The sequence below is a fragment of the Jaculus jaculus genome, chromosome 8 (genome assembly GCF_020740685.1).
Source record: "Jaculus jaculus isolate mJacJac1 chromosome 8, mJacJac1.mat.Y.cur, whole genome shotgun sequence".
Lineage (NCBI taxonomy): Eukaryota > Metazoa > Chordata > Mammalia > Rodentia > Dipodidae > Jaculus > Jaculus jaculus.
In genome coordinates this window covers 52,460,570-52,479,972 of record NC_059109.1, presented here as the reverse complement: position 1 = coordinate 52,479,972, position 19,403 = coordinate 52,460,570, and the positions used below count along the sequence as shown (strand labels likewise).

The following is a 19,403-nucleotide window of genomic DNA, read 5'->3' as shown; positions in this document are numbered from 1 at the left end:
CCAGGGTCTTTACAATTGGTGTAAAGGGTAAAATCCTATCTTCCTATTACATGAAAAGACTTTGAAGATGGAAGTAAAGTCTCCTCTTCTGCTTGAATTCATTATGTTTCTAAAAGATTTGGAGAAAAAAGGAAACGGGAGGAGGAGCCCAGCTCCACTACCCACATCTTTGTCTTACTTCCCACTTGTTCTCAAACTTTCACTTAACGTACCTGTGTGAGCAAAATGCTCCATGCTTCACAGTTAACTTCTTTGGTTAAAAAAAAAAAAAGTTAATCATATTGAAGCAAAACAACTTTAAATATATAACTGATATCTGAGACAGGGGAAAACAAAAATTGTGGAGTAATAACCACACAAGTTCAAAGCAGCAGGCTTCAATCCTCTTTAGCCTCAGAGGGCTAACGAAGGCCAACAGAATGCCTTGTCGCCACCCACCTGGAAACACGGCCATGCCTTTGCCTGCCTAAAAGGGATATTTTTCTTCACGGGAATCTGTTATTCCTTTAAAAGTGTCTGTGTCCAGAAGCCTTCTGAGTAGCTATAAGGTAAAACTAAGTTCCTTTTTACCAAAAGCCTCTCAGAACCCTTCCTCTCTCCAACAGTTCTTCCACCGCTCCTGATTCAATCACCCAACTGGCCACACAAGAAGGATCAGGGGGCTTGGAGGCAGCCCTACACTACCCTGTGTCGCTCAGGGGCATTTGCCAACACCACTTTTCACACCTTTTCCAGATTCTTTTGGGGGAGCAGTTCCGAGACTGAGGAGAAAGCTGTCCCGGAATTCCTGCAGCTCAAACGCAAAGTGCTGCTGGTGAAGGACAGCAGAGAGCTGTGGCCCACCTTGCAGACTGCGCTGAGCACGTGCTCTGCAACTTTCTCTTCCAGCATCCACTAACTCAGGTCGAGTTAACAGAGCTACTGGCACCAAGAGAAGCCTGTAATCCACCCCCCTTCTCCCACTTCTCCCTTTTCCGCAGCTCCCCGCTGTGGGGTGGGCGTCCCAGCTAGACATCTGGGCTGCAGTGCCAAGTTGCACAGCCACGCTGGGACCACGTAAAGACCATCCACCTTCCTGAGATAGCTACAGGTGTCCTTTCCCACCACGAGCCACGCCTGATGTGTACACACGCAGGCCAAATTTCCCGCCCCCACCCCCGCGCGCCCTCGGCGGTGGCCGGCCAGCCAGCCGGGCAGGGGACCGGCGGGAGGGGAGAGGTGGCGTGGACAGGACGGCGATCCCAAAGTCCCGCGTCCTTCTGGGCCTCGGACAACCCTTGGGAATTGGGAGCGTGGGGCGGGGGATGAAGATGGTAGCCGAGAAGTCTGCGCGGGGGAGAGCAAGCCCTGGGGGATCGGACAGGGACGGGCAAGGGTCTGGACCGGCCGCCACGCGGGAGCGGGAGACACACGCCCGCCCGCAGCCACACAGGTGACCCCCGCGCCGGCGCCGGCCCGGGTGGGGGCAGGGAAGGGCCGGCCGCCGGCCCGCAGCGCCCCCCGCAGGCCCCCGAGCCCAGCCCGCACTCACAGCGCTTGCGTGAAGGCGCTGAGCCCCTCGGGCACGGCCGTCAGCCCCTTGCCGGAGCAGTCCACCCGACGGTCTCCGTCGCAGCTGCAGGGCGCAGCGCAGAGCGGCGGCGCGGCGCCCCCGGGCCCGGCCGAGCCGAGCAGCCCCAGGGCGAGGAGGCAGAGCAGCGCCCGCGGGCCCGGCATCGCGGCGGCGGCGGGCGTCTTCCCGCTCCCCGGGGGCCGCCGGCCTGCGGGCGGAGGCGAGGACGCGGCGGGCCCTTCAGCGGTGCGCGGCGGCGGCGCGGGGACGCGGCGCTCCCGACTGGCTCCCTTCCCGCTGCTCCATGGACGCGCCGCCGAGGCGGCCCCGCACGGCGGCCGCTCAGGCCCGCCCGGCCGGCCCGGAGCCGCGCTCGGCCATGGCACCCGCCACCCGGGCCCGGGCCTCCAGCCGCCGCGGCTCGTCAGGGCTGCGGGGCGCAGTCGTCAGCCATGCCGTGGTCTCCGCGTCTCAGCCGCCACCACCCCTCCTCCCCGGCTCACACAAACACCCGGGCTCCCGCTCTCCCCCGCCGCCGCTGCCGCCGCCGCTCAGCCTCTTCCCGTCCTTTTCCCTTCTAGGGTTGCACGCTCCGGTTCCCGAGCCCCCCGGCCGCTGGCTTATGCAAATCACTTAGGTACATGCAAAACTAACCCTGCTCCCGCAGCGCCATTGGCCCGGGGAGGTCTCGAGCTCATTACTATGCAGGCAGCCGAGCAGCCATTGGCTACGAGTAGGGCCGGAGGGGCGTGTTTGCCCAGCGTGAGTGACAAGCCGCTGGTTGTGTTGTGGTGGTGGTGCTGGTGGTGGTTCAAGCAAAATCCCTGACTTAGCTGGATTCGCGTGTCAGGTTGTGCATGGAAGGTAGAAGGATCGGAAGACCAGGAGTCCGGTTTGCCCTCCCCCACGCCGCCTTTTTCTTCCCTCCGCAGAAACTGGATCTCCGAAATTAGATGACCTGAAAAGAAAAGCTTGCCTCCAGCGTTCTGTTATTTCGAATGACTCTGCCTTAGGGGCAAGGACACTGGCTTTGCAAATGTAAAGGAAAGGGAAAAGAAAAAAGATACTGAAGAAGTGGGAAAATATTTTCTTCAATTTGGCCAAAATCTCTGGGTTTTAGCTGGGTATTAAAACTGGTGCCCACTCCAAGATTTTAACGCCCCTGTACCTATATACTGGCCCTCCTTCAGTCTTGGTGGCTAGGTCTTAGCAACTAATCATCCGGGACACAAATCTGACTGTTTTCTCACGTTACAATCCGGAAACCCAGGGATACTGTAAGGCTCAAGGGAGATGGTGTTTATGAACACTGGACATTTTCTCCAGACAACAAAACATTGGAGTGCTAAGTGACTGCCCTTGAGAAGCCAGAGGCAACTTTGGTGTGAGGTAATTATCAACATTCCCTCCTTTCCAGGGCTTTTGTGTCCTGTGGCCTAAGGTCCCACAAGATCATTATACAAAATGCAGCTTTGTAAATACTTTTTGACTTTCTGCTGTGCTTTGGGGTTGTTTTATTCTATCTATATTGGAGACACTTTCTACAAGCCAAATTAAAGCAAGAAGGATTTTTAAATGTCACTATCATATAAGATTAACTAGCCATGTCATGCAAATAAAATTAGAAACAATAGAAACAAGTTTGATGCAGACCGATGTGCTTTTTTAATGAAAAATTCCCATTATCTTTGTCACCAAGAGTTTGTAACAAAAATAATGCCAAATTGGACTAATGTGCTAAAATGTATGGTAAAGAATCAATACATAGGTATGTCTTCAAGTCTGCAGAGTATTTCCTCACTGTGGAGTTAAAAGACAGTGGAAAGAAAAGAGCAGCCCTCTGGCTCTATAGATAAGACATCAGAAGCTCCCAGATACCAGTCCTCTGCCTAAAATTATCACAGAGCAGCTCAGGGTGCCTTTTCTGGTCCCTGTTCCAGGAGTTTCCCTAACTAGGTTTGCACTGAATAAGTTATTTTTACTGCTTTCTAGCAACCTCTATGAGAAAACAAAATCAGGAAGAAATTGTAAAGTTCTTTTAATTGACACCTTCAAGTCCTCTCTTTCCCAAAACACTAAAAGATGACAGAATTTCTTTTGACAAGCCATCACTCTCTTGTGCTGTTTTAAAATAACCATAGACGGGGGGGGGGGGGGGGGGGGGTAGAGGGATGGCTTAGTGGTTGAGGCATTTGTCTGCAAAGCCAAAGGAGCCAGGTTCGATTCTCCAGGACCCAAATTAGCCAGATGCACAAGGGGTGCACGTGTCACATCTGGAGTTCGTTTGCAGTGGCTGGAGGCCCTGGCATGCCCTTTTTTTTTTTTCTCTCTCTCTCCCCTTCCCTCCCTTTCTGTCAACTAAAATGTTTAAAATAACCATAGACTTTACTGAGTGCTTTAATCTCTGCCAAATAATTGATTCTCTCTTTTGAGGGGAGGCTGAGGACAAAGTTTTGTGATGTAGCTCAGGTTGACCTCAAACTATAGCTCCTCCTGCCTCACTGTCCTCCATACTAGGATTACAGGTATGAGACACCACTCCCAACTTCATTTCCTTTTCATCCTTTTTGTTAAGATGTATTTTTCACATTGTGATGATCATCATGAGAATCGCATGGAAAATTTGATTAAAACTACAAAATGAGGGCTGGAGAGATGGCTTAGCGGTTAAGCGCTTGCCTGTGAAGCCTAAGGACCCTGGTTCGAGGCTCGGTTCCCCAGGTCCCACGTTAGCCAGATGCACAAGGGGGCACATGCGTCTGGAGTTCGTTTGCAGAGGCTGGAAGCCCTGGCGCGCCCATTCTCTCTCTCTTCCTCTATCTGTCTTTCTCTCTGTGTCTGTCGCTCTCAAATAAATAAAATTTAAAAAAATATTAAAAAAAAAACTACAAAATGATTTGATGGACTTGGGTGGGACCCAGCATCAGCATTCTGCCAAATAAGAGTGATCCAGGTGGTCCTTGAACTCATGTGGAGAACTTTATTCTCCAAAGGAACAAAATTTCATAGATGGAAACTTAGGTGAAAAGAAAGATTCAGATTTTAGTAAAATAGATATAGATTTTGTTGAAGAATAAATTCTTACTATTTATGAAATGAAGAAAGTGGATTTTAAAGGATTTACATTTGCAGCTTAGACAAAAAGACAAAAAAAAAAAACCCACAAAGGACTTTTTTTAGTGAAGTGATCAATTTAAATTCTGTTAAAGGGTCACTATCCTCATAGTTGCTACATTAGGTGAATGTCACATAAGATGGCCTATTAGTCTTCACCTCTTGAATAAGTTGTCCCCATGAGCATGGAAACAGAGTAAATTCAAAATATTCCAAATACTCTCCAAGATAACTAGAGAAAAATGATCGAACAGTTTACCTAAATTATGAGAACTAGGAACATTGCAAAGATAGCCAGGTGTGGTAGCACATGCATTTAGTCCCAGCACTTTGGAGGCAGAGTTAGGAGGATTGTCATGAGTTCAAAGACCACCCTGAGACTACATAGTGAATTCCAGACCAGCATAGGCTGCAGCAAGACCCTACCTTGAAAAAAAAATTACAAAGATAAACCAAGAACAAATTAGGCAAAGAGTAAAAGAATCAAGTCTGCGGGAGACTGGTCCCTGTTTCATGGTTGTGGAGGGGTACATCTATAGCGTCCACAAGAAGACAAGCAGTGAGTACAGCCTAAGAAATGGTTGAAGAGATGCATACCTGTAATTCAAGCACTCTGGAAGCTGAGGCAGAAGGGTTACAAGGTCAAGACCAGCCTGGGTTACATAGGAATCTCTCAAAAAAAAAAAAAAAGAAAGAAAAAAGAAAAAGAAAGAAAGAAAAAGACAGGCATGGTGGTGCATGTCTTTAAACCCAGCACTTGGAAGGCTGAGGTAGAAGGCTTACAGTGAGTTTGAGGCTACCCTGGAGCTACAGAGTGAATTCCAGGGTTAGAGTGAAACCCTACCTCAAAAAAAAAAAAAAAAAGAGAGAGAGAGAAAGAAAGAGGAAGGAAAGGGGGGGGGAGGGAGAGAGAGAAAGAAAAATCAGGCCAAGCTAGCTGCTGTGGTTCTGCAGATGGTGTGGTATACTAGGCAGTGAGGAAATGCAGATGGTGTGGTGTACTAGGCAGTGAGGAAAGTACCCTTCTTGGCAGCACTCACCTTGGTGTTCTCATGCAAAGTGCATAGAGCTGATTGACTGACATAGGAGCTGGTCTCTGGCCACATCGCCTCTTGGGAAAAGAACCTGAACAAGTATATACAGAAGCCCTACATGCTAGGTAAATGGTTCACAGTGCTCTATTAAGAAAAAGAACTGGAAGGTAGTATGGGCTTTCTGCCAGTGCTAAAAGATTAACAGGTTAAAAGTCCGCAACTACAGGGCTGGGGAGATGGCGTCGGTGGATAAGATGCTCACTGCAACAGCATGACAACCTGAGTTTTGATCCCCAGAACCCACACAAAGCTGTGTGCAATAGTAAGCATCTGCAATCCCAGTGCTTCTACTACAAGATGGGAGGCAGAGACAAGAGGATCCTAGAAGCAGGGGGGGCAACCAGCTTGGCACTTGCAGGAGTGGCCCAGCCTCAAAGTGGAAGGCAAGCACTGACAATTTGGGTTGTCCCCCAGCTTCCACGCATATGTGCACCGTGGCATATGTGCCTGCCACCACCACCATGTACACACACAAAGATAATTTTAACCATCCTTAACTACTCAGAATTTCAATTTTATAAAATATCACTGACAAAACATAATTTGACCCTATGGCTTATTTGCTGTAAATAAGGTGTTAAACATGTGGTCAAAGTTCTCTTTATAACTCTCCCTAGTTATATTCCCTTGTTTCACCTTCTCCCTGAGGAATATATATTTTTCTAAATGTCATATTCCCATGAAAAATTACATGATTTTTATTATATACTTAATACAGTATTGCCTACAATAGTATTTCTCAGTACTGTTCTATGACCTAAAAAAAAACCTTAATTTTTATTTATTTATTTATTTGAGAGAAGCAGACAGAGAAAGATGCAGAGAGAGTGAGAGAGCACGAGCGAGCGAGCATGGGCATGCCAGGACCTCCAGCCACTGCAAAGGAACTCCAGATGTATGTGTCCCCTTGTGCATCTGGCTAACGTGGGTCCTGGGTAATCAAGCCTTGAACCAGGCTCCTTTGGCTTCACAGGCAAGTGCTTAACCACTAAGCCATCTCTCCAGCCCGCCCCCCAAAAACACTTAATTTTTAAACTTACAAGTTTTCTTCATATTTATGAAATCATCTTCTGTAGTTAATTATTCATTACTATATTGTATTTCACTTAAATAATGTACCCAGAGGACTAAGAATTACCTCAGTGGTGAAGTGCATGCTTTGCTTGTGTTAGATCCTGGCCTCAGTCCCTGGCATCACAAAAACAAACTATAAACATAAAAAACTCCACCCATTGTGTTATTCAGTTAGCCAGACAACACAACTAGTAGAACAGATGAGATAGAAGAAAATTTATCATGAAGTATTGGCTCATGAAATTTCAGAAGTAAAGTCCTGGAACTGGTGAGATGGCTTGGTTGGTAAAGCAATTGCAACTATAGGGACCTGAGTTCAGGTTCCCAGCACTTATGAAAACACTAGGTAGATATCATCTCAGTACTCAGGAGGCAGAAGTAATTAGAGCCCCAGGACATGCTGGCTAGCTAGACTAGGTGAATTGGCAAGCTCTGGGTTCAGTGAGAAGTTGTCTTAATAAATAAGTTGGAAAGCAATGGAGGAAGATAACCAATGTTGATCTCTGGCCAACAACACACATGCAAAGAAGGAGAAGAAAATAAGAAGGAGGAAGAGGAAAGTGAGGGAAAGGAGTAAGAGAAGAGAACGAGGAGGATGAGAAGAAAAATGTATATATATAGAAGTAGAAGAACAGATTAATGGGGGTGGGTGGAAAAGCCTAAATAAGGTCAGGGAAGAGATTGAGTAAAGAAAAGGTAGGAGAGGACTAATAAAAATCTAAGAGGATATAAATAAGTCATAAGGAAGCCTGCTTTTTTTGGACAATGGCACACCCAGAAGCCATAGATTGTTACTAGAAAATTTTCAGTGTCAGGGATGGGATGCCTTCCAGTGAGTCTTTGGCCAGGAAGGCCTTAATGCCCCCAAACATTATAGACCATTGCCAAGGCTCTTGGTTTCCCACTAGGAATAGATGGTAAGACCCTATTGCTGAAGACTCCATATACTTATGCTACAGGGTTACTGAGAAATCCTGCTGGAGGTGAGCTGAAAAACTCTTCAGTGTAAACCAGCTGACAGAAAGCTGGAAAAAGCTATGCTGCATGCACTTCCAAGGGAGAAAGAGAAATCACCAGGGGAGATAAACAACAGTGGACACTGAAAGTCTTAAATTTGACCAGCAAGGCCAAATAAGCCAATGGATGCAATATGGTATGTCTGTTATGGGGAAACCAACTGCTCTCTAGTTGGACTGGAGGCCAGCTTCATGGGAGTGAATTCATGCCTGATACTGAAAACCTATGACAGGAGAAGTCATGAGCCCTAGGGGTGTAATATCTGCAGGTATCTGGCTAAATGTATATACTATGCTCACCAAACTTCCCAGTAAGGAGTTCTCTTAATGTTCATATGTTCATACTCACATAGTAATGCTACTCTCACTTTTGATTAGAGAAGTTTTTCTTTTCAGATGGCAGTGCCCTCTGGGATGACTCCAAAGGCACCATGGTGCTGAGAAGTGACAGTGGAGTGCTCAGCACTGAAATATCTCTACCACATCTTTGAAGGCTCAGGGTCCATTGTGGAAGAGGAGGCAGAAAGAATACAAGAGCCAATGGGAAGGTAGGACTCCTTACAACATGCTCTTCCAGAGACAAAATGGCCTCGATATCCATGACCTCGCAGTGCCTGATACTACCTACACAAGAACATCATAACAGGAGGAAAAAATGATGACATCAAAATGAAAGAGAGACTGATTGAGAAGGGAAGGAGATATGATAAAGATTGGAGTTAAGTGGGGGAGGAGGGAATTACCATCGTTTTTTGTCTATAATTATGGATGCTGTCAATAAAAGCATCAAAAAATAAATAATAAATAAGAGCAAAAAAAAAAGAAAAAAGGATTTTTTAAAATCTATTTTTCTTTCTCCTCAATTCTTCTGATTTCCCTGTCCGGGTCCTGTATTGAATTAATCTGCTTGTTTTTATCCTTTTTGAAGCCATCAATCATTTTTGCTAGAGAAAATTAAAAATCTTCATCTAGCATTTAATCTATGGCAGCATTTTTTTGAAGTCATATTGCCTGTCTGTGATGTAATCTGCACATCTTTTGGCTTGGAGATCTCTTCCAGTTTTATTCAGGAATGGTCTTATAAAGCAGCCTACTCTGTGAGGAGAAAATACACCATGAGAACAGGAACAGCATAAACTGGACAAGGTACAGAAATACACTTAAAATTGTTTAAAAGCCAGGAGTGGTGGCACATGCCTTCAATCCCACCACCAGGGGGGAGACTGACAGAAGAATCACCATGAGTTTAAGGCCAGCCTGGTGTACAGAGTGAATTCCAGGTCATACTGGGCTAGAGTGGGACACTGCCTCAGTTTAAAGCTCATTAATACATCACTAATAGCTCTGAGACAAAAAAAAATGGGAAAACTAATGTAGAATTGGCTATGACATTTAAAATCATGTAGGATAGATGTGTAATAGTAAGTAAATGATATAAAGGAAGGAGGCAAGAATAAGAATAGCAGAGAAGGGCCTGGAAAGATGGCTTAGCAGTTAAGGCACTTGCCTGCAAAGCCAAAGGACCCAGGTTTGATTCTCCAGGACCCATGTAAGCCAGATGCACAAGGTGACACATGTGTCTGGAGTTCCTTTGCAGTGGCTGGGGGCCATGGCGTGCCCCTTCCCTCTGTCTGCTTCTCTGTCCCTGTCTCTTTTTCTCAAGTAAATAAATAAATAAATAAATAAATAAATAAATAAATAAATAAATAAATAAAATATTTTTTAAAAAATGGCAGAGAAGCCTGGCTAAATAAATGAAAAGAAGGGCTGGAGAGATGGCTTAGACATTAAGGCATTTGCCTATAAAGCCAAAGGACCCAGGTTTGATTCCTCAGGATCCATGTAAAGCCAGATACACAAGAGGGCGCATGTATCTGGAGTTTGTTTGCAGTGGCTGGAGGCCCTGGCATGCCCATATTCTCTCTCTCTCTCTCTCTCTCTCTCTCTCTCTCTCTCTCTCTCTCTTTCTGTCTGTCTTTCTCTCTCTCTCTCTCTGCCTCTTTCCTTCTCTCAGTCTCTCAAATAAATTTCAAAAATTAAATAAATGAAACAAAAAGGGAATAGAGATTTCTCCATAATGAGAAAGTTTTAAATTAACATTAGGTAAATCTAAGAGGAGGAAAATAGAAATATGGGTTTTTTTCTTAATTTTTTTGTTCATTTTTTTATTTATCTATTTGAGAGAGACAGACACAGAGAGAAAGAGAGGTAGAGAATGGGTGTGCCAGGGCTTCCAGCCACCGCTAACGAACTCCAGACGCATGCACCCCCTTGTGCATCTGGCTAATGTGGGTCCTGGGGAATTGAGCCTCGAACCAGGATTCTTAGGCTTCATAGGCAAGCGCTTAACTGCTAAGCCATCTCTCCAGCCCAGGGTTTTTTTTTTGAAGAACAATAGCACCGTGATTATTTATAAAAGTATAGTAGAGAGGAGGAAAGGAGGTAAACACAGGGTGGGGGCCAAAAGGAAAAAAGAAAAAAGGAAAAGAAAAAGATTTCCAGTAATTTTTTTTAATTTTTAATTTATTTATTCGAGAGTGACAGACACAGAGAGAAAGACAGGTAGAGGGAGAGAGAGAGAATGGGCGTGCCAGGGCTTCCAGCCTCTGCAAACAAACTCCAGATGTGTGCGCCCCCTTGTGCACCTGGATAACGTGGGACCTGGGGAATCGAGCCTCGAACCGGGGTCCTTAGGCTTCACAGGCAAGCGCTTAACCGCTAAGCCATCTCTCCAGCCCAAGAAAAAGATTTCCAGTAATTTAAAAACAAAAAGGTGTAAAAAATTACACGAATGAAGGTGAGTAAGAAGAAAAACTCAACCGGGTATGGTGGTGTTTGCCTTTAATCCCAGCACTTGGGAGGCAGAGGTAGGAGGATCATTGTGAGTTTGAGGCCACCTTGAGACTACATGGTGAATTCCAGGTCAGCCTGGGCTAAAGAGAGACCTTACCTTGGAACTGCTACCACAATAAATAAACTACAACCCATGGGGAATATCTGAAATCCCACTGAGGAGCATCCCCAGTGGAATGGAGGCAGGGACGAGGCAAAAGAGGGTACTAACACATGATGTAATCATATGAAACATCTTGTTAAAAATAATAAGCATTTTTTTAAAAACTGAGGGAAAAAAAGGAAGAGAAAACTCTTTAAACACAACTAAGTAAAAATACTGCCAAAAGTGTAATGTAAAGAAATGGGGTGGATAGCCAGGCGTAGTGGCGCATGCCTTTAATTCCAGCACTTGGGAGGCAGAGGTAGGAGGATCGCCATGAGTTCAAAGTCACCCTGAGATTACAAAATTAATTCCAGGTCAGCCTGGACCAGAGTGAGACCCTACCTCAAAAAAACAAACAAGCAAAAGAAATGTGGTGGGCCTGAGCATGGTGGCACATCCTTTAATCCCAGCACTGGGGAGGCAGAGGTAGGATGATCTCTGAGAGTTCAAGGCCACCCTGAGACTACATAGCAAATTCCACATAAACCTGTGCTACCTCAAAAAAAAAAAAAAAAATCAGCCGGGCGTGGTGGCGCACGCCTTTAATCCCAGCACTCGGGAGGCAGAGGTAGGAGGATCGCCGTGAGTTCAAGGCCACCCTGAGACTACAGAGTTAATTCCAGGTCAGCCTGGACCAGAGTGAGACCCTACCTCAAAAAAACAAACAAACAAACAAAAAAAAATCAGAACAGAAAAAAAGAAAAGAAAAAGAAATGGGGTGGGGCTGGAGAGATGGCTTAGTGGTTAAGGCACTTGCCTGCAAAGCCTAAGGACCCAGGTTTGAGTCCCCAGTATCCAGGTAAGTCAGATGTACAAGGTGGCGCATGTGTCTAGAGTTTGTTTGCAGTGGTTAAAAGTGCACCCATTCTCTCTATCTGCCTCTTCCTCTCGCTCTTTCTCTCTCTTTCTCTCTCTGTCTGTGTGTGTGTGTGTCTCTCTCTCTCAAATTAAAAAAAAAAAAAAAAAGAGGAGGGAGGGGGAAACAAAGGGCAAAAAGAAAAACAGATGAACTGTCCAAGCAACTTCTTTCTGGGTCCTGGAGACTACCAGTTAAATGCATAGGGTTGGGGAGGGGGCCGCTGGACCTGTGAACTCTTGTCTTTCTTGTAGTTTATGCTGGTGTTGAGATAGATTGGAGGAGCCTGACCCCTTCGAGGGCCTCTGGGTACCTATAGCTTTGCAATCTGTGATTCTGAACAGGTTCTCTCACCCTTGAGATTTATCAGTTTGCACCCTCTGGGGTGGTTCATGAATCCTTTAGCTGGAGGGTGTCTTCTGGTTGTACTGGGAGTGTGAGAAGCAGCTGAGATCTGGAGAGGTAATTGCCCTGTCCTAGACTCTCTAGATTTCTAAGTAGGAATCACCCTGCTGGAGTGAGGCAGCTGTGGGTGTGAAGGGCAGCACTGGAGCTTCAGAGCTCTCTGCAGCAGTGGTCCCAGAGGCACATTTACCAAACTGCAGGGTTTCTCTGCTGAAGAGATCTGCTTCTGGCTACTCAGGGCGGGACTACTGTTCCAGAAGCTGGGCCTCTGGCTGCCAGCGTCTGGCTCTCCGCACTCTCCACACTGGCCTCCCAGGGCTGCCTTTTGCTGTGGATATGTGGCAGATTAAATTTAGGATCTCTATCTTTGTGGTTGTTTACTATCCACAGGTCCCAGCATAACTCTGCCATACCTATGTAAGCCAGATGCACTACGTGGCACATGCATCTGAAGTTCATTTGCAGTGCCTAGAGGACCTGGAACATTCTATCTGCCTCTTTCAAATAAATAAATGAAAAAAATATATACATATATGTATTTATTTATTATTTATTTATTTATTTATTTTTAAAGACAAAATTTCATGGAGACCAGACTGGCCTCAGACTCACTATTCCACTGAGGGTGACCTTGAACTCTTGATCCTCCTTCCTCCACCTCCAAGTGCTAGGATAATAGGTATATGCCACCATGCCATGGCTTGGGGCATATTTCTTCTTATTCTCCCTCTACTTCACCAAGTCACATGGATGCAGCTTCTAGGCCATTGTCTTACCCAGAAGTTCTCTCACCTTATTATTACCGGTTTGGGACAAAATAGGTGTTGTTTTGACTGATAGGACATAGTTTGTCAACCCTGCTTTAATAAAAGTCCCATAACAGATTTAGGAGGTTTTAAAAAGTTTTTTTTTTTTTAATTTATTTGAGACAGAGAGAGGGAGAGAGAGAGAGATTGAGAGAGAAAATGGGTGCTGCTGAAAATGAACTCCAGATGAATGCACCACCTTGTGCATCTGACTTACATGGGACCTGGAGAGTTGAACCTGGGTCCTTAGGCTTCACAGACAAGCACCTTAACTGCTAAGCCATCTCTCCAGCCCTCAACCCTGCTTTATATGGTGCAAATCCTTTTCTGAAGGCTTGCATGGTGGTCCATGCCTTTAATAACAACACTCAGGAGGGGAGGCGGAAGAAGGAGGATCACTGTGAGTTTGAGGTCAACCTGGAACTACAGAATGAATGCCAGGTCATCTGGGGCTAAAGTGAGACCCTACCTCAAAAAAAATCCTGTATTGGTCTCTACTTATTTTTTAAACTGAATTAATTTATTTGCATTAGTGTATGTGCACATTTGTGTGCATGCACCTATGAACACCAGATGCCTGTGCCATATTTTTGCACCTGGTTTATGTGGGTGGCTTAGGAAATGAATCCAGGCCATCAGGCTTTGCAAGCAAGCACCTTAAATTGCTGAACCATCTTCCCAACTACCTACTGGTTTTTGAAAAACATCATAGGATTTCATAACATCCAGAAGAATACACTCAAAGCTGACCATCTTTTCAGGTAAGTTGCAATCACTTTGGAAATTTTGGTTTCTAAATGAGTTCATGATAAAAATTATGTTGCAGAATGAGCCCAAAAGAATCCACCACAAGCTTTGAATTGCTCTACTTTCTGGAACCAGTGGCTCAGAGGGAGTCCTGGGCACTCAAAATTTACTTTACCATTTATTTAAATATGCCCTAAATATTCTTGACCTGAGAGTTGGCCATTCATTTTAGATAAAAGCATAGGAACCAATTCAGCACCTGAAGTAGCAAACCTAATATGTTTACTAAAAATATGTGAATGATGGGGTTGGAGAGATGGTGCACAGGTTAAAGGCACCAGCCTGCAAAGCCCGACAGCCTGGGTTGGCCCAGGTTAAATTCCTCAATCCCCCTGTAAAATCAGATGCCCAAAGTGGAACATGTGTCTGGAGTTCATTTGCAGTGGCAAGAAGCCCTGGTCTCCCATTCTCTCTCTCCTCACAAATAAATAAATACATATGTTTTTAAAATGTATGAGTGGATGGGACTAAGGAGATGGGTCAGTGGGTAAAGTGCTTGCCACACAAGCATGAGGAACTGAGTTTGAATCCCCAGCATCCACGTAAAATGCTGGGCATCATGGTGTGTGCCTATTAATTCTGTCTGAAGAGGTGAGACAGGAGGATGCCCAGGGCTTGAAAATCAGTGTGCTCTGGATTCAGTGAGAAAACTTACTTAAAAATATATATTTGTCAGACTGGAGAGAGTTCTCAATGGTTAAGGTATTTGGCTGCAAAGCCAAAGGACCCAGGTTCAATTCCCCAGGACCCATGCAAAAGCCAGATTCACAAGGTGGTACATGTGTTTGGAGTTCCTTTGCAGTGGCTACAGGCCTTGGTGTCTATCTGCCTCTTTCTCTCTTCCTCTCTCCCTCTTTCCCTCTCTCAAATAATTTTTTTTAAAGTAATATAGATATGTAATCAAATGAAAACTAACTAAATAAATGTATATGTTTCATATGTAGGCACACACATTTGCATACATAGCCACTTCAAGCCATAACAAATTAAGAGAATTAAGAAAACACCAGGTCTAATTCCTACTGGTCAGACTTCTAATACACACACTAACCACAGTAGCTAAATCTTCAGGAAAGTACTTTCTGCAACTTTCATTGCAATGGATTATTTCTTTGATCTGCCCCTCAACATCTGCATGTGGGGCATTGGAATGGAAGAGGTCCCACATGAGGGTCCAGCAGCTTGAAATCACGGTCTTGTATAAGGCACTTTGTCCTGTGTGTCTTTGCCTGCTATGTTTCAGTGTTCCCAGAGTGCTACTGGAGGCAGTATCTAATTATTTGGGGTGGAGGGAGGGGTGTAATTTAAAACCATATATATCAGTATAAAACAATGTAAAATAAAATAGCCATGTAAAATTGCTGACAACTTTGATGTTTTGGTTTCCCCTTCCTGGAGCTGGGCAAGAGGTGGCTGAAAATAGTAAATGCCACCTTCCCAGAACTAATGGACCTTTAGTACAAATAGGCTGGTGGTGAGGTACCCTTTCTTTGGCAGTGCCTGATGAATGCCAATTTTGGAGCCAGTCCTTTTTATAAACATCACCAGTCTTATTCTCCTGAACTGGCTGGACATTTTTGGGAAACAGGTGCCCTTTTCAGTTTTTCTAAAGAGCCATGTTGATCCTAAACCTAAAAAATATTCAGATAAATATCAGAGACTTTTTTTCTTCTATTCATATCCAAACCTTTCTAAGACTGATTTCCTTTACCCAATCTCTCTTTTTCAATCCAAGAGAATGAGACTCAAGGGAACAATTTCTGAATTATAGAACCACATGTAGGATCCAAAGCCAGGAGTGTATATTCTAGTGGTTAGAGACAGACCAAATAAAACATAAAGTGCATGTTAAAGGAACTAGACATTATAAGAAATAGAAGAGTAAAAGGTAGAAACATCAGAACAGAAAACCAGAATAATTACTACCTGGTCATCTAAGAATCTGCTAAAATCAAAACACTACAAAGTCTCATCATTGAATTGTGCCCTTTTTATTCCCCCAGAATTCTTTATAAAGTGTTCAGCATTCCAGAAGTACCTTAGCATGAGACAGTTATTTTAAGGAGCTACATGCACAACTGGGTGCACCACAATGTATGCAAGGAAAAGCACTTGGGTGAAACTGGGCAGATGATGGGGTGGTCCTGCAATTCCTGTGAAGCTCTTCCTTGTCCACCTGAACATATTTTCCAGGAAATCTAGAAAGAGGAAAGAAGTAAGAGATTTTAAGCCAAGGAAATAACTTTGAGTGTGATGTTGATGGAGAATTTCACATTCTGTAGTTCATCTTTCTTTTCTTAACCTGGATATTAACACCACTGATTAAAAAAAAAAAAAGGCGCAGGTACAGGGATAAGACTGTGGGGCTCAGTGGTAGGACATAGGGTGAAGCCTAATGTTTGACCCTTAGCACTGCAATGATAATAATAACATAATCCCAAAGTTCTTTTAAAATATTTTTTATTTATTTATTGGAGAATATATGGAAGCACCAGGGCCTCTTGCTGCTACAAACAACTCTGAACACATGCACCTTTATTTGTGTCTGGCTTTACACCGGTACTGGGAAATCAAACCAGGGCCAGCAGTGCCTTTAACTGCTGAGCCATCTCTACTGCCCAATCCCAAAGTGTTTGAAGATAGCTTTACAATACATTTTGAGATAAAAGAGCTAGAGAAAATGCTTTTAGAAACACAGGCAAAGTGTTTTTAATCAACCACTTATAATTTTCAAATTTCTTAGGAAAAGGGAAAAGCAAAAAACAAGCCTGCCAGGAGTTGGGACCAGCCTAGAAAATGACCCCAGCATATATGCAGGAATTCACTACAAGACACCGTTAGAATTCCTAGTCAGAGATTCAAAGGGAGCATTTTCAGGTGTGGCATGAAGTCCCTCTAGTCAAGCTGTTTACATTTCAGTCCATTCCACAGAATTTACAAGCTCGGGTACAAAGGAGCTTAGAATATTTTCATTTCCTTTCCTGAGGGGATGTAGCTTCGTGATAGATAGAGCCCTCTGCCTTGCATTAACAAGGTCCTGGGTTTAATTTTCACACCACAAAGACTGACAAGCTAGGCCTAGTCTTGGTGACATAAACCTGTCATTATAGCTGCCTAGAAGACTGACATATAAGTGTTATGTTGAGCCCAGAAGTTCAAGATCTAGGCTTGGTAAGACCTTTGTCTAAAAACAAACAAAAACCCCCTTATATGTGATATATGTGAGAAATCAGAGCCTAGAAGATAACTAAATAACTCAAGGCAACATACCTAGTTACTACACTAGCTGGAGCTAATATCTAGGTCAGTTGTTCTTTCTATTCTATAATTGGTTTAATTTTTATCTATAGCTTTCATAGGACACAAAACATCTTTCACAAATTTAGTATCATACAAAGCAAGTTAATTGTACCCACTCCGACAGCCTTTGGCTCATATAAAAGAAGTTGCCATGCCCCTATGTCAACTTACTTTTCTCCTCCTCTCTTGAGGAAGGTGATTTGATATATAAAGCTATAGATTATTTCTTTCCAACTCACATTGTTCATATTACTAGTAGGAAAACCACAAGTAAATACACCCCCATTGAACCTTTCTAGTGCTCTGTAGATAAATATCAATGTCCTTTTGAAATTTTTATTTCTTAAATATTTTTTATTCATGTATTTATTTTGAGAGATGGGAGAGAGACAGAGGGAGGGAGGGAGAGAATGGGCACGCCAAGACCTTTAGCTACTGCAAATGAACTCCAGATGCATAGGCCACCTTGTACATCTGGCTTATGTGGGTACTGGGGATATGAACCTGGTTCCTTTGGCTTCGCAGGCCAGCGTCTTAACTGCTAAGCTATCTCTCCAGCCCCCTTAATGTCCTTTTTTTAAATGATTCGTTTTCTTTTTCAGGATATGTTTAGGAAAGACTTTTTCCCCACATTTAAAAAGATCTAAATTGTATAAAGTAGATTTCAATTTTGAATGCAAATGAAACAACTAAATGTAGGCTTCAGCTTTAATTTGCAAGAATTGCTAGAAAATTCTAAACTAGAAACATGACACTTTGGTGCCACCTTGTGGTAAAATCAGGTAAACAATTATCCATGCTATGCGTAATATTTTACCTAAGAACTCCTATTTAAAGGGTGGTGGAGAATAAAGGGCCGATGGCACTGCCTTGATTCCATTGGAAAAGAAATTTCTTTCTTTTCTTTTCTTTTCTTTTTTTTTTTTTCGAGATAGTGTCTCACTCTGGCCCAGGCTGACCTGGAATTAACTCTGTCATCTCAGGGTGGCCTTGAACTCATGGCGATCCTCATACCTCTTCCTCCCAAGGGCTGGGATTAAGGGCATGCGCCACCACGCCCGGCTTGGAAAAGAATTTTCCTCACACCCTTCTTTTAAAGCACTGATCAACACTGGGAAGTATAGTTGCAGAAGTTAAGAACATTCATACTACACTTGATCTTACCTAAAAGGCCTAGAAGCGATGGAACTTAAGAACATTCATAGTAGCAGAGGCCAGGAAGCTAGAAAGGGGTCATGAGGGAGGAAGGAGAGGGGAAGGCTTAAGGGGAGGGGAGGGTACCTAAGTAAGTAGCGACAGAATACTGGGGGTGGAATGGTCTAAGTGAGGTTGGGGATTGAATGGATGGGGAGGGTTGATAAAAACTAAAGTAGGGGGCTGCAGAGATGGCTTAGTGGTTAAGCGCTTGCCAGTGAAGTCTAAGGACCCCGGTTTGAGGCTCGATTTCCCAGGACCCACGTTAGCCAGATGCACATGGGGGCGCATGCTTCCAAAGTTTGTTTTCAGTGGCTGGAGGCCCTGGCCGCCCATTCTGTCTCTGTGTGTGTCTGTCATTCTCAAATAAATAATTTTTTTTAAATTAAAGTATGAATAAGTAAAATGAAATACTACTACTTCACTAGCTAAATTATATATATATATATATATATATATATATATATATATATATATATATATATATAATATATGTATATATTATATATATATATACATATGTAAGAGTTTGGGCTGGAGAGATGGCTTAGCAGTTAAGGTGCTTGCCTACAAAGTCAAAGGACCCAGGTTTAATTTGTCAGGGCCCACTTAAGCTAGATACACAAGGTGGCTCATGTTTGTAGAGTTTGTTTGCAGTGGCTGAAGGCCTTGGTGCACCCATTTTTTCTCTCTCTTTCTTTCTGTCTCTATAATACATAAAAAAACACAAATATTAAAAAAAAAGAAAGAGTTTGAGCAGAAGTACCCTGTGGGAGTAGATAATGCCCAGAAGTCATAGATTTTTTTCAAGAAACTTTCAGTGCCAGGAGTTAGATACTGTTGTAGTCAGCTCCATGTTGCTGGGATGAACATCCAAACCAGACATAGTTTATGGGAGGAAGGGATTCATTTCAAGCTTACAGATCTAGGGGAAGATCCATCAAATAGAGAGACACCAGAAAACAGCCAGTACCACCAGCAATCACAGCCAGAGCTCAAAACCTGTCTATATACCTTTAGGCTGGAATTCAGATCTACCCCCAGTGATACCTCTTTCAGCTAGATGGCTGGAAATCTAAGTTACAAACTTAATAAGACACCTGAGTTTATGGAGGACAAACATTCAAACTACCACAGATACCTTCCAACAAGTTATTGGTCAGGGAGGCTCCTGAAGTCCCCACATA

General features: G+C 43.9%; 1 protein-coding gene across 1 annotated transcript in view; it reads right to left on the bottom strand.

Moving 5' to 3' along the window:
- Lgr4 (leucine rich repeat containing G protein-coupled receptor 4) overlaps window positions 1–1,722 on the bottom strand; it is a 112,617-nt gene extending 110,895 nt beyond the window's left edge. Inside the window, exon 1 of the mRNA XM_045156175.1 lies at window positions 1,532–1,722. Coding sequence (XP_045012110.1) covers window positions 1,532–1,716 — 185 coding nt within the window. The 5' untranslated portion in view covers window positions 1,717–1,722. The remainder of the gene's footprint in view (window positions 1–1,531) is intronic.
- Window positions 1,723–19,403: the final 17,681 nt, after the last annotated feature.